This window comes from Mustela erminea, chromosome 7, assembly GCF_009829155.1.
Source record: "Mustela erminea isolate mMusErm1 chromosome 7, mMusErm1.Pri, whole genome shotgun sequence".
NCBI lineage: Eukaryota > Metazoa > Chordata > Mammalia > Carnivora > Mustelidae > Mustela > Mustela erminea.
In genome coordinates, this window is record NC_045620.1 from 60127034 (window position 1) to 60140569 (window position 13536).

Sequence of the window (13536 nt, forward strand, 5' to 3'; positions counted from 1 at the left end):
GCCATAATCTGGTTACCCATCAAAAAATCAGACTATTCTATACCTTTAGACAAGCATACTTAATACAAACAGCTTAGGGATATACTACCAAATATTATTTCATTAAATCTATCAATTCCATCACTTCAGTGTTTCGAATGTGAACAGTGGCCAATGCTAATTGAGTTCTAGATGCCAGTCTCTAGAAAAACGTTCCTTAGCATTAACAGTATACCTCCAAGGTCCGAGATACCTAAAATGTTTTCTCAGGCCAGGCGGCACTTCCATAACACCTTCAAAAACCTACTTAGGCTCTACCCAAATGCTCAGAAACCCCAGGGGCTGGGGAGAAGGGGCACAGGCATGCCATTTAGGAAAAGCTCTCCAAATGATCCTATGTAATTGGGAACTGCAGAGATCTTACAGTTGACTCTTGTACTACATGAGGGTCTACTTATATGTGGATTTTGGGGGGGGGGGGGATAGAGTAAATATATTTTCTCATGATTTAATATTTTTTTCTCTAACTTTACCGGTAAATTTTGGGTAGTTGACTATGTGGGAATCTGCGCCTCTAATCTCTAAGCTCTTAAAGAGTCAACTTAGACTATAAAAGGAAAATCAGAACAGAAAGCAGTTTTATACCTTTATTTGACAATCAGCGATTAGTTTTCATCCACATTAACTGTCTGTAGATCTGCAAAAGAAGAGACGGCCAGTCAACTTCCATACCACACTTCACGCCTGAACATTGCAAAAAAAACTTTTCTTAAGGGTTTCGGCTAGTATTCTGGGAACTTTTTACAATCCAAATATCAACCTGTTTTGTATCCTCCTCCACTTCTCCTCGCTGTGACACAAAGGTTTATTGATTATGCCTGTTAGCCATTTCCTTATTAAAAGGATGCTGGGCATACAGAAGCACAATTAAGTATTTAGGATATATAATTCGGGTTTTCAAAGGGGTAAGGATGGCTTTTTTAATCCAAACAGCTTTGCAGGATGGAATAAAACTTACTTTTGAAAGTGGTGACAGGTACATAGGTGACCAGTGTGTAGAGCTTGTTTGGAGAATCTTCATCCTCGTTACGTTTTCTGGACAACCGCACACGGATGCGGTACGGAACGTTCCTAATAAAAATATGAATGTGCCACTAAAGTCAATGTCTCCTATCAAGAAAACAGCTGCCAACAGTATTGACAGCTCCTAGCCCCCCGTCTGTAACATGCTTCTGATGCTCTGTCCTGAATCTGAATCTGCTCAAGCACTACAGGTCCAGTCCCCTGAAAAATATACAGAGCCACAGATGGACGTTAAATGCTACCATCTCAGGATGTACACCTGTCTCAGCAGACAGCAACCGCTGATAATCTATGAAGAAACATGGGCCCAAACATGCTAGGTCTTTCTCCTCTTTCCACCAGTACCCCCATCTTTGTTAGGGGATTTGTCTATGATCAGTGCTGATCTGCAGAAACACCACTCTGCAGGCTACATTCAATACAGAAGACTAAAGACTGCTCAGTTACGCTACCTTATACACACAAGCCTCTCCTCTCACTCAACCACAGTGGCATTATTGTGGCCTATCTCCTTTTATTGGTCTGAGGACACAAAGCGTTCCAAAACTTAAGAGGACTCCTTTTGGCCACTCCCCACCTCCCCCATCATCTTAAGGGACCTCGTTGGCTACTCCTTTATCAAACACTCCTCTGTGTGAATGCTCAATGCCAGCACGGTAAAGCTGAATCTCAGACTCCTCTCACCCTACTGATGAAATACTACACAGATGCAGACAGTTCCACCAGCCTCCTAAATCACCCAGGTCTACTCTAGCACTTTACATCATCCTCCACAGCAAAAACCACACCCCTGCTTGTAAGCAGGACTTCTCAACCTTGACACTATTGACAACTGGGCTGGGATATATAGCAAAGCCCCTGACCTGTGGCAATCCCCAGAAATGACACCAAAAACACCCCCTGGGGGAGGGTGGGCAAAACTGCCTACTGTTAAAAAACAAAACAAAACAAAACACTGTGCCAATGATTTCCCATTTTGTCTAGAGATCAATCCAATCTCTTTTCCATGACCTACAAGATGCCACATGGTCTATCTCCTAACTCTATCCTCACTGACTGTTCAAATCTTATTCTACTTTCACCAACCTGTTACTCTACTCTACCTTCTCTACTTTCACCAACATGTTCCCAGCTCACACCAAGTCTGTTCTCTGTGCAATGCTCTTACGCAACACTCACACTGCTGGCTCCGCCATCATCTGGGTCTCCATTCCAATACCAAGTCAAAGGGCTTCCCTGCAGATGCTACCCCACCCTTTGAAGCCATCATCACATTTTAAAGAAATACTTCCATAGGCATTAGGTAATTACTGAACTTACACAGACTGTAGAATTGGTTAAAAGCTAGTGTAATTATAAAAGTTTTATAAAAAAAAATTATATAACATATAGCTTTAGCACCTTATTCCTTTGGCCCAGACAGCTTTGTTGAGCCTTGTGTCAATGCGCACATCTGGAGTTCCCATCTCCTTCATGGCAAATTTCCGGATCTCTTTGAGTGCCCGAGGGGCACGCTTCTTGAAACCCCTGAGAGTCAAAGTAAAAAAATGAATTAAATAAAATATGTAACATGCTCTGTCCTATTTTCATAAAACAAAATCTAAGCCAAACCTTAAATAGGAATAATCCCTTTTACACCACAGTATAATACCCAACAGCCAGTATTAATACTAGGGACATAGAAAATGCACAATCCACTTTTAGTGATGTGGGAAAGAAGCTCTGTAGTTGATCCTAAGAAATGCTAATGATAGGATATGCTTGAACATAAAACATACATACTATGAAGTGTCTTCACTTCAAAATACTGTTACATCTTAAGAGATGGCATGTTTTTGAGCATCATTCAATACTAATTCAAAGGTTCATCATTAACTTGGTCTTGGCTTAAAGAATAGGGGTGAGCCTAAAATTGTACACATTTCCTCTCAACAAGAGTTAATGCAATGAAGCTCTTGGCATGTGTCAGCACGTCATTAATTCATGTCTGTTCCAACTCTTAAGTACTTGTTGTTTTACATGAGGGTACATAAAGTCATTTGAATTTCATGTTTTCAAACAATGTGAAAAAGCAACAACTTCACTATAGGCTTCAACCATTTGGACAAGTGAAGGCTATTTCTTGGGATGTGGGGAAAGACCCCGGTCTAAAAAGGTGTCCTACCACCTAAGACTGTGAAGGTCAAAGAAGGGGCCAAGTCAACCTTTCATCTCTGTAACCCAATGCAGGGCCTGGCACATACTAGGCACTCTACTTTTGTTAGGTGGAGGGAATTTTATGAAATCCAATGTAAGTAACACACAGAGCATGTCAGAGTTAAATCTGCTCTAAAACTTTCAGTGACTTCACGTTTATGAAAGATGACTGCCTTCCCACCCCACTCCGCCTCTTCTTAGCCTCCCATTCCCTTTGCTCTACCCTCAACCTCCTTGCTATTTCTAGAACCTGTCAAGCAAACTCAGTTCATTCACTTAAACACTTGACCATCTAGAAATAAAAGGTGCCTGAAATAACAGCAGTAGGTCCAACAGACAAAATCCAATTATTCAGGTAGCTCATGTAGGTGATACATGGAATGTATGAGACAGTAGCAAGTACTACAGAGAAAAATAAACCAGGGGAAGAGAGAGAGGGAGCATCAGGGAAAGGGAATGCAGGTTTAAATAAATGGCCAAGATAATACTGGAGTCAAGATGTGCAGATCATGAGAGCAGCCATTTAGGCATCTGTGAGAAAAGCATTCAGGCAGAAGGAAAGAGTAAAAATAAAACCAGCTACCCTGAATCAGGTACATGCCTGGTATGATTTTAAAGTAAGTAGCCAGCTTGTGGAATCAGAGCAAGAAGTTGGGCTTCTAGAATCTAATAAGATGGGAAGCAGGGAGGGTTTGAGAATGGACCAGGTGTTTGAGGGTGAAGGAGGGAACCAGGAGCAGGGAGCTGCTAACTCTTAACAATTCAAGTGAGACAGAACGGTAGTGGGACCAGTGCGATTGGTAAAACTGGAAGGGAGAGCCAACAGGACACGCTCACTTGACAATGACTAACACAGGGAAAGCCTCAAGAGATGGGAAAGTCAGGGATAAAGATGAACGCTAGGAGTTTGGTGTGTGATGCCTAAATACCCAAATGAACAGTAGTTTTATGTTTGAGGCCTTAAGACTACTTGCTATTACCAAGCATAGATGGAAAAGAGTCCTAGGATTCATCAACATTAACAGAATGTTGGAAAGAGGATCAAGAGGATGTGGGGGTGGGCACCTGGGTGGCACAGTCAGTTAAGCATCCGATTCTTACTTTTGGCTCAGGTCATGAGATGGAGCCCTGCACTGGGCTCCATGCTCAGGATGGAGTCTGCTTATCATTCTTTCTCCCTTTGCACTCCCCCTACCCCCACCCCGCTTGCTCTCTTTCAAGTAAATAAATCTTTAAAAAGAGGACATGAGGAAGAACCACAAAGTCAGCAGCTAGAGGAGCAATAAGAAAAGCATAATACTGTGGACTCTTTGGAAGTAAAATGAATAGAACATTTCCACAGAAAAATAAAGAATAAACTATCAATTGTTACCTATCACGGAGGACTAAGAAATGGCCAAAGGATTCAGGTCTTCACCTGGGGGTTTTATAATAAAGCACAAAGTGCCTGAAAAACTTGTTTCACACCTACACTTTTCAAACGTCCCATCATCTGTGTGGACTTTAAAACAGCACGCCACTTCACCCAGTGACTGACGTTCTGCCTGGCACTTTTTACCATTTCGTTTCTAAATTTCCTACTAAGTAAACTAGAAAGATAGGGTCTTCAATTTCCTGATCAATCTGCAAAGAGTCCAGGACTGTGCCTAATACTCAATTAAGTGCTTGACATGCTCCCTATACTAAGGAAGGAAACGTGGTTACTCCCTAGCAGCATTAATGCACAAAGGCACGGGATTTTTGGCCCAGAAGCCATCCTCAGGGACCCCAGGTGAGACACCGCACACAATGTTCCTTGGCTCACACATGGAAATGCAGTCAAGTACCAGGCCCAATGCGGGTACTACCACATATTTAAATCCCTCATAAAATTAGCTTTCCTAGGGCACCTGGGTAGCTCAGTGGATTAAGTCTCTGCCTTCAGCTCAGGTCATGATCTCAGGGTCCTGGGATCAAGTCCTGCATCGGGTTCTCTCTGCTTGGCGGAAGCCTGCTTCCTCCTCTCTCTCTCTGCCTGTCTCTTTGCCTACCTGTGATCTCTGTCTGTCAAATAAATAAATAAATCTTCAAAAAAAAAAAAAAAAAAAAATTTTTCCTGAGATAAGAGAATGCCCAGTATAGGGCAAGAAATTTTGTTCCACCCTTGGGTGCCTCAACAGACTGTTTTGCTGTGTAACATTTGCTATTAAAAACACCAATAACCACATCAAAACACTACCCTTCCATGAGACTGAAGAAGTTGCTGCAATGGCACTGTTCACAAAAGAAATCCAGGGCTGCCAATAATCCCCCTTATGCACAATCTTTCTACAGTGGCTCCCACTATTAATTCTCAAACAGTGACTATCCCAGGAGTCCAGAGTTAGAGTGAATGAAAAAACTAAGATATTCTGTATTCCATCTGTTAAATAAACATTCTCCCTCATGCATTCATAATATTAATGTAAGTGACCCCATCAATCACTAGTGAAGAGTCTACTTCAGGAAAACAACAAAGAAAAATTTAAAGGTATTGGTTTGCCTCGACTAAACTAAAATCATCTCCCTTAGCTAAAAGCCTTGGAAGGCATGGCTTGGAATTCCAGGCTAGTAAGGAAAGAGAACAAAAATCTCTCAGACTCTTCAAATTCCTTCCCCGGGGCCTCTACTGATTTGCACGCCCCCAGGAATTACATTACAGCAGGTATCAGGATCTCCCTGCTCAGAGGATTCAGACGCTGACTGGCCCCGAATGGAACACCAGAAAGGGAAGTCACTTTGATTCTGGAACTGGATGCCGTTACAAAAACTTGCAACAGGAGTGCTGGCATCCTACAAAGAGAGATTCGTGGCTTTGGTCATTTACTTCTGAACTACCTGCATTTTCTGAGAAAGACCTCACAGAAGAAAACATGACAGACTTCCAAGTGTTTCAAAGAAAGACAGAACAAATGTCCCTCCCCATCACCTCATCATCTTTCAAGTCCACTGCTATTTAAGATCTATTCAGTGAAAGAAAAGGGATATGATATCCCTTATCTGAATATGTATTTACTATTGGCAAACTGTACGTTCAGCGTTACAGCACTCACCATAGCATGTATCTTCCCCAATGTCCATAACCCAACCACCCTCTCTCCCCCCCTCCCCCGGCAACCCTCAGTTTGTTTTGTGAGATTAAGAGTCTTCTATGGTTTGTCTCCCTCCTGATTCCATCTTATTTCATTATTTCCTTCCCTACCCCTGAAACCCTCCACTTTGCCTCTCAACTTCCTCATATCAGGGAGATATGATAATTGTCTAAGAAACTTATTTCTAATGACTTAGTGGGACTCTGGTGGTCCTCTCTATTGTTGATTCTGGTGCTGATGTTCCAGTGTGCAAGAATGTGACTGGAAGAGGAATGGTGAAGGCGAATTCTGTAGGTATACCGTGGAGTACTGTACTTCTCACTGAACAGAGATATATGCATACAAAATTAGGAGATGGGAAGCAGGGTTACCAATTGGCCAGGTCTCATTACTTTCCTCCGGGCCAATTACTACCAAATTCTCCAGCTGAAGAGGTTTTGGGGACAAAAATGTCCAGTTAGGGACTTTGCCTCCAGCCACGGACAGTTTGAAGACAATATTAGCCAGAACACAGGGATGTTCCTGTCTTGTTTCTGCACACACTTAGGCCTTCCCCAAAGCTCATTACCAACTCGCAAATCTACTTAGAACCACCCCTCAGCCCTGGTACATGACTTTCAGAGGGCCAAGTTAAACCAATCTCAACCTCACTCCAGGTTTCTGGTTTCTAGATTGTCAGTCATATGTTACCATTTTACAGAATGGTTGTTAAGGAGACCAGAATTTGTGTGGGTCTTACTTTAACCAGTTAAAAAGATTCCCCGCCCCCCCCAAAGGCGTGGACTGTAATTTAGCCCACGAATTTCACTAACATTTTCCTCTATTACTGTGAGGAGCTTAATATCGAAATTCTAACTTTAGACACTCGGTCCTTAAGAGCAGGACTTTTGGCAAGCGACAAAAATAAGGGGCTCCAATGTGAAAGTCTATAGGCAGTTCAATTAAAAAATTTGGTCTTGATTCTGAAGTTCTATTTTTAACCTGACCAGCTGTTTGGCTGGACTGCTATAGCTAACATGCTAACCAAAATTTGTGTTCAGGCACTAACAGGCTCCACATTAGTATGTTGTCTTATTTTAACTTTGAGAAAGATTGCCAATGAACTACAGCACAGAAAGCAGATGAGACTTAAAAGCCAAACAACTTCCCAGCTTATTTCAATGTTGTTTTTATGTAAAGATCAGTGTAAAAATACTACCTCAATGCCTGAGAATCTAGATGAGTCACCTTCTCATTTCAATTCTGTATTGCTTTTGGGGTCTTTTATCTATGGAAACACTTTGTGAACTTTAGAATTAAGGAAAAATTACTTAAAGTCCAAGTTGAGACTGGAGAATCCTATCCAGTTAGAACCTTGGCAGAACTACTTGAGAAAGTTTTTGCAAACTGGGGCTATAGATTCTGAACCAAAGTAATTCTTTTTTCAGCTTAAGATTACTCTTTCTTTACAAGAATGTAGTGAAGTCAAATAGGAAATATACATATGTGCTATGGGGGGAAACGGGCTTGCTTGTGGATATAGGTTTTAAAATTAGTATTCTACCTTTAAAAAATAAACAGTATTCAAGAAAAGATTTGGTCTTCATTCAGTAAGCATATATGCAGAAGGGAGACAACTCACTAAGCTTAAGGACTGAAAACCAAACCCTAGACAAAAACACCAAAACGACAACACTCAAAATCATTCTCAATATTCTCGTACATCACAAATCCAAAATAGCCATGTGTCCTTTGCACAAACATTGCCCTATAACTCCACTGACACATTCTCTAACAACACTCTGTTTTTCTAGTATTACCACTCAACCAGTATTAGTACGTATTTGTGTGGGGGTCAGGATCTAAGGTATAAAATAATCTTTAATTGTTCACATTCTGGGCTGGACACAGCTTTTTAGTTAATATGTTAGCTTTACTGGGTCTAGAGACATTTTCACAAGCTTGCTTTCCTTCCTTTACACGTCTTTTACCCTTTAGCCCGGCCAGGTTTACTCAGTTTACAAATCACCAAGTGAAATGTTTTTACCATCACCTAGTTCCCCTCAACTGGCTCTCCCAGAAACCATTATTCAATCTCGTGTTTCCAGCCTTTACCCTCCGAGGATTACACACTAAAACCTTATAAACCTTAAACAGGGGCCATGGAATACAGATTTGGGTTTCCAAAGGAAAAATAACCGATTTCAACACCATCTGGCTTTTCGACAACTAGACAGACCTCCGAGTGACAACCAGACGCATGAGCTCGGGTCCCCCGACCGGCAAGGCACCGGGCCCGACTGCAGGGATACTCACACTCCATGGATGCGCTTGTGAATGTTGATGGTGTATTCTCTGGTCACTACCTCGTTGATGGCAGAACGGCCCTTCTTCTTCTCGCCACCCTTCTTCGCGGGAGCCATCTAAACCCAGCGACAAGGAAGTTCAGAGCAGAGCGGGACCAGCACAAGCCAAGTTCTCCCTCCCGAGCCCGGCCTCACGCTGCCACCCTCGGGGCGCGTCCGGGTGCAGAGGGTTCGACCAGGCATCTGAAGCCCCAGGTATGGGCAAAAGCCAAGCCGGTCACCCACCGGCCAAAGCACCCGCGCCCCTCAGCTGCTCCCGCCCCGGAAACTCCTGCAGGCTCGGCTCCCCTAAGCCTGGCCAGTCTCTCAGGCTACCGGAGCCCCTCAACAGCGCAGATTCCCTTCCCCCCGGAACGCGGAGTTCCGGGCCGGCCTACGAGAAATCTCGCTGTCCCGGTCAGCACAATCCCGAGCGAGGATGGAACCAGATTCCTAAAGCCAGGACACATCACCCATACTTACCCTGCCGGGCCCGGGTTGGAAAGGAAGAGCGCGAGGTATTGTGGGAGAGGGAAAGAAGCGTCACAAGTGCAGCTTCCGGGTCGCGTATTGGCGCTTGGAAGCGGAGAAGACGCTGAGACGTAAGCGGCATGCGCCGGGGGAAAAGAGAGCGCACCTCGGGGGCGGGGCCAGGGCCATGCGGCTGCGCACTCCGGCCGCATTCTCGGCACCCGGCTTCTAGCCCCTTAGTTCTCTCCGGGCCCCAAAGGCGCTGCTGGTTCTTTCGCCTCTTTCCCTAAACCTTCGGAAAATATGAGAGGCCCACAGCTGGGTGGGAACAGGGCCAGGAAAGGAAGGCACTCTTTTGTTTTCCCCTTTCTGTCATTGATTTGGCCACCGTTTGCTGAACCTGAGTGCGGTGCCGTGCCTGGCTAGCGGTCTCAGAGAAGTCGGTCTCGAGACTGCTGCCGCCTTGGCAGGTCTCGCTTTGAGGAGGGGTGCTGCTGAACGCGCGTGCTTACTGTCCCGGACCGTGGAGCCACCCGAGGGTCATGTCCCGCCTGATGCAGGGGTGGGTGGGGGGCAGAAAGCAGGGAGGTTTGTGCTGTGCTGGAAGGATGGGCATGAGGTAGCCAGGCAGAGAAGTGGTGGAGCAAGGCAGGTGAATGTTCTGAAGCACTACGGCTTCCTAGACTCTAGGCCGGGAGGTGAGATAGTGTGGGGCCTTACTCGGGAGTTTGAGTATTACAGGTAAAATGAATCACTGAAATTGTCAGGAGGGCACTGCCACCATCAAATTTGTTTTAAAGTCAATTCAGTAACACTGAAGAATAGATTAGGAGCAGAGGGGCAGGATAGTAGCAAGGAAACTTGTAGAAAGAAACCACATACTAGAGACAAATAAGGAGGATCTGAATTAAGGCAGTTGCAGCAGGATTAGAAAGAAGCAACCTGATTTTATAGTTAATAGAGGATTTGGAGAGAGAAGACCAGTGTTGAGAAGACTCTACATGTAAGCGGTGTGGGAGCAGAGGATGAAGATATTAGTAACCTGTCATTAGAGCAGTAGGAAAAGCTTTATTTGGAAATATTCTAAGGCAGAAGGAAGCCAGAGTGATTAACAGGTTCTACATGCTACAGAGTTCAAGTAAGGCAAATATTGAGATGGACCCACTAGATTCTCCAGACAGGAGAGAATCAGTGATATCAGTAAGTTTCACTCCTGGAACAATTGGGAGTGGGAAGGAGTCAAATGAGGACAGAGTGAAGAGTATGGGGTTGGGATGCTTGCCACCTATACTGTCTCCTGGGGCATAAAGCCATGCTGAGGGAGGGGAACAAAAGGCAGGGGACCCAGGGAAGCATGAAGCAGTCATGTTGTACAAGTAGCTTAGGTATCTGAGAGATGACAGGGAGATCTGAGGAGGTGCTGAGAGGGATTGTTCTGGAGCTTCTGAGAGACCTAATAACGATGTCACCAATGTGGGGATTCTAAGACAGTCACTTGGACCCATGCCTTCTTTATTCTTGATGAACTCCTTTACTTCAGAGGAGTGCACCATTTAGTGGCTTAACACAGGGAAGGATGAGAGCTAAAGTTTTTGAGCCCTCACATAGCTGAAAGTTTTCATTCAACCCTTAAATTCATTAATACTTTCACTTGTATGGAATTTCAGGTTGAAAATAATTTCTTCCCTGTGTTTTGAAGGCATTCTCCATTGTCTTCTTTCAGTGTGGTTGTTGAGACGTCATGTGTCATCCTTTGTGATATGTTTTATTTTCTCGGAAACACTTAAGGATCTTCTTGTATCTTGAAAGTTGTTAAATTTCAAGCAAATAGACCCCTCTACTGGAAATTGACAAAATCTCCCTTTCAGCTGTCAACTTCTGCTTTAAGTAAATAAAATAATAATAATAATAATAATAATAATAAATATTAAATGAATAAATTAAATAATAAAAGCCATTTGGTTTGAAGGGCTGATAACCACCAGACTTGTTTCAGTCTAGCCTCACGGTTCAGGCCAGTCCAACTGCTGGCCTCCCACAGACCAAAACCTATAATATGAACTTTGTGTCTTTTGCAAGTCTCCAGTATTTGTTAGCTGGGCTTCTTGCCTGGTTACCGGGGAATTGTTAAAATGAGACAGGATCTGAACGCTACCCCATGGGGGCAGCAAGGAAGAAGACCCCGGTCTCAAGGGAGCAACAAGCCTTAAATGCTGGAAGGTCTTTGGAAAGATTTGGGGCTCAGCTTAATGGTCCAGTTGGACTTCCTCAGCAGAGCCACTGGAAGATTTTTAAGATGGAAGGGGTGTGGTGATGCAGAAGGGAGGCACTAAAAGAAGATGTGTCCAGTAGCAGTATTCCAAAACTTGTGTATTCCAGAGTTCGCGTTTCAACCCCTCCTCATGAGCCAAGACTTTGCATTTTTCCAAAGAGAAGGTCATGGTTTTTCTGGAAACAAGACAGGGTTGCAAAACAACTTTTTAATGAGCAAAATTAAATGAATCAAATGCTTGGGGATTAAATTTCGCCTGATGTTATGCGAGTTTAAACAATAAAGAGTTTTCTGAGTTTATCCAGATGCTGAATATGTGTAAGATTTAAGCAAAGCTGAATTAAATTAGTAGCATGCTATACTCCACCCTCTTTCAATGACTTCCAGCTAGAAAATCCTAGAACAATAAATATGCTGCTCCCATTAAAAATCTTACTTTGGGGGCGCCTAGGTGGCTTAGTGGGTCAAAGCCACTGCCTTCTGCTTGGGTGGTGATCTCAGGGTCTTGGGATGGAGCTTCCCACCCCTGCATAGGGCTCTCAACAGGGAGCCTGCTTCCCCCTCTCTCTCTCTGCCTGCCTCTCTGCCTGCTTGTGATGTCTGTCAAATAAATAAATAAAATCTTTTTTAAAAATCTTACTTTGCGGGCGCCTGGGTGGCTCAGTGGGTTAAGCCGCTGCCTTCGGCTCAGGTCATATCTCGGGGTCCTGGGATCGAGTCCCACATCGGGCTCTCTGCTCAGCAGGGAGCCTGCTTCCTCCTCTCTCTCTCTCTCTCTCTCTGCCTGCCTCTCTGCCTACTTGTGATCTCTGTCTGTCAAATAAATAAATAAAATCTTAAAAAAAAAATCTTACTTTGCTTAGAAGAATTCTGACAGCCAATTAAAATTCAAATACAGAAAGATCAGATTTATAAACCTTTGAATTTACAGAACAGTTCAATTCCAAAATAGTACTAGTTTCACGCACACTTTTTTTTTTTTTTTTTGTGGTGTCTAAATATGGTGAATCTCCTGAACGGATGGGAGCCCCCAGATGTGGGGCCATGATTGTGTGGAAGCCCATGGTGTGGGCCCTGAAAGGCTTCACCCAAGACAGAACAAAGAAGACAGAAGTTTACTGAATACAGGGCAAGAGAGCAGTGGGCAGAACAGCAAAGGAGAGGCTATCTGCAATGAGGTAGTGGGAGGGGGCTGTTTTTAAAGAGGGATGGTGAGGAGGTATGGTGATATTTGGAATTTTCCCTTTTTGGTAAGTAGCCCACCGGTTAGTTAGGGCCTTTGGATATTTTGAGGTGGGTCACCTGATGTGCCTGTCTGTATTCAGTGAGGGGGTTGCTGTGGGCCCTTTCTACATTCCATTGCTCAAGACTGCCTAAAAGCAGCCTTTACATTTTTATGTATTTATTTTTAATTTCATTTTAAATAGGTTCCACACCCAATGTGGGGTGCGTACTTATGACCCAAAGATCAATAGTCACATGCTCCACTGACGAAGCCAGCCAGGCATCCCCAGACTTTTTTAAAAAGAGGGTTCATGGGGATGCCTGCGTGGCTCAGTCGGTTAAGCGCCCAACTCTTGATTTCAGCTCAGGTCATGATCTCAGGGTTGTGTGGGAGCAAGTCCCATGTCGGGCTCTGTGCTGGGTGTGGAACCTGCTTGGGATTCTCTTTCTCCCTTTCCCTCGGCACCCCCTCCCTCTCTATCCCTCTCTTAAATAAAGAAGTAAATAAATAAATAAAAAGAGGGTTCATTTCTGGTTCCTTTAAAGAATAAATGATCCGAATGCATGCAAAACATTTACACTTACCTTTTTTTCAGGAATACAATTCTATGAACAATAAAACTCCTTTTCTATGTATAGCCTCTCGTGCCATCCCAAACTGCTCCTTGTCATAGGACAGAGCACTCCCACTATCTCATGGGGAAGCAGGTAGATGCACAGAGCTCTAGCGATGGAGCAAGGAAAGGAACCTTCTTCTCTTGGACCAGCATTTGCGGCAACGCTTGTGCTGAGCATCACCGTCTCAGGGATGAAGCCCCATGGAGAAGGGCAGGGAATGTCTGCAGTTGGCAGAAGCCTCCCAGAGGCTGCTGTTGTC

The 13536-nt window shown here is 44.0% G+C and overlaps 1 protein-coding gene across 1 annotated transcript; it reads right to left on the reverse strand.

Annotated features, from left to right (window-relative positions):
- Positions 1-612: 612 nt before the first annotated feature.
- RPL31 (ribosomal protein L31) lies at positions 613-9281 on the reverse strand. Its single transcript, XM_032351784.1, has 5 exons — positions 9176-9281; positions 8664-8770; positions 2464-2589; positions 998-1110; positions 613-676 (listed from the first exon to the last, which is right to left on the reverse strand). Exons 2-5 carry the CDS (start codon positions 8768-8770, stop codon positions 645-647), a joined length of 378 nt encoding a protein of 125 aa, XP_032207675.1. The 5' UTR covers positions 9176-9281; the 3' UTR covers positions 613-644.
- Between the last annotated feature and the right edge of the window lie 4255 nt (positions 9282-13536).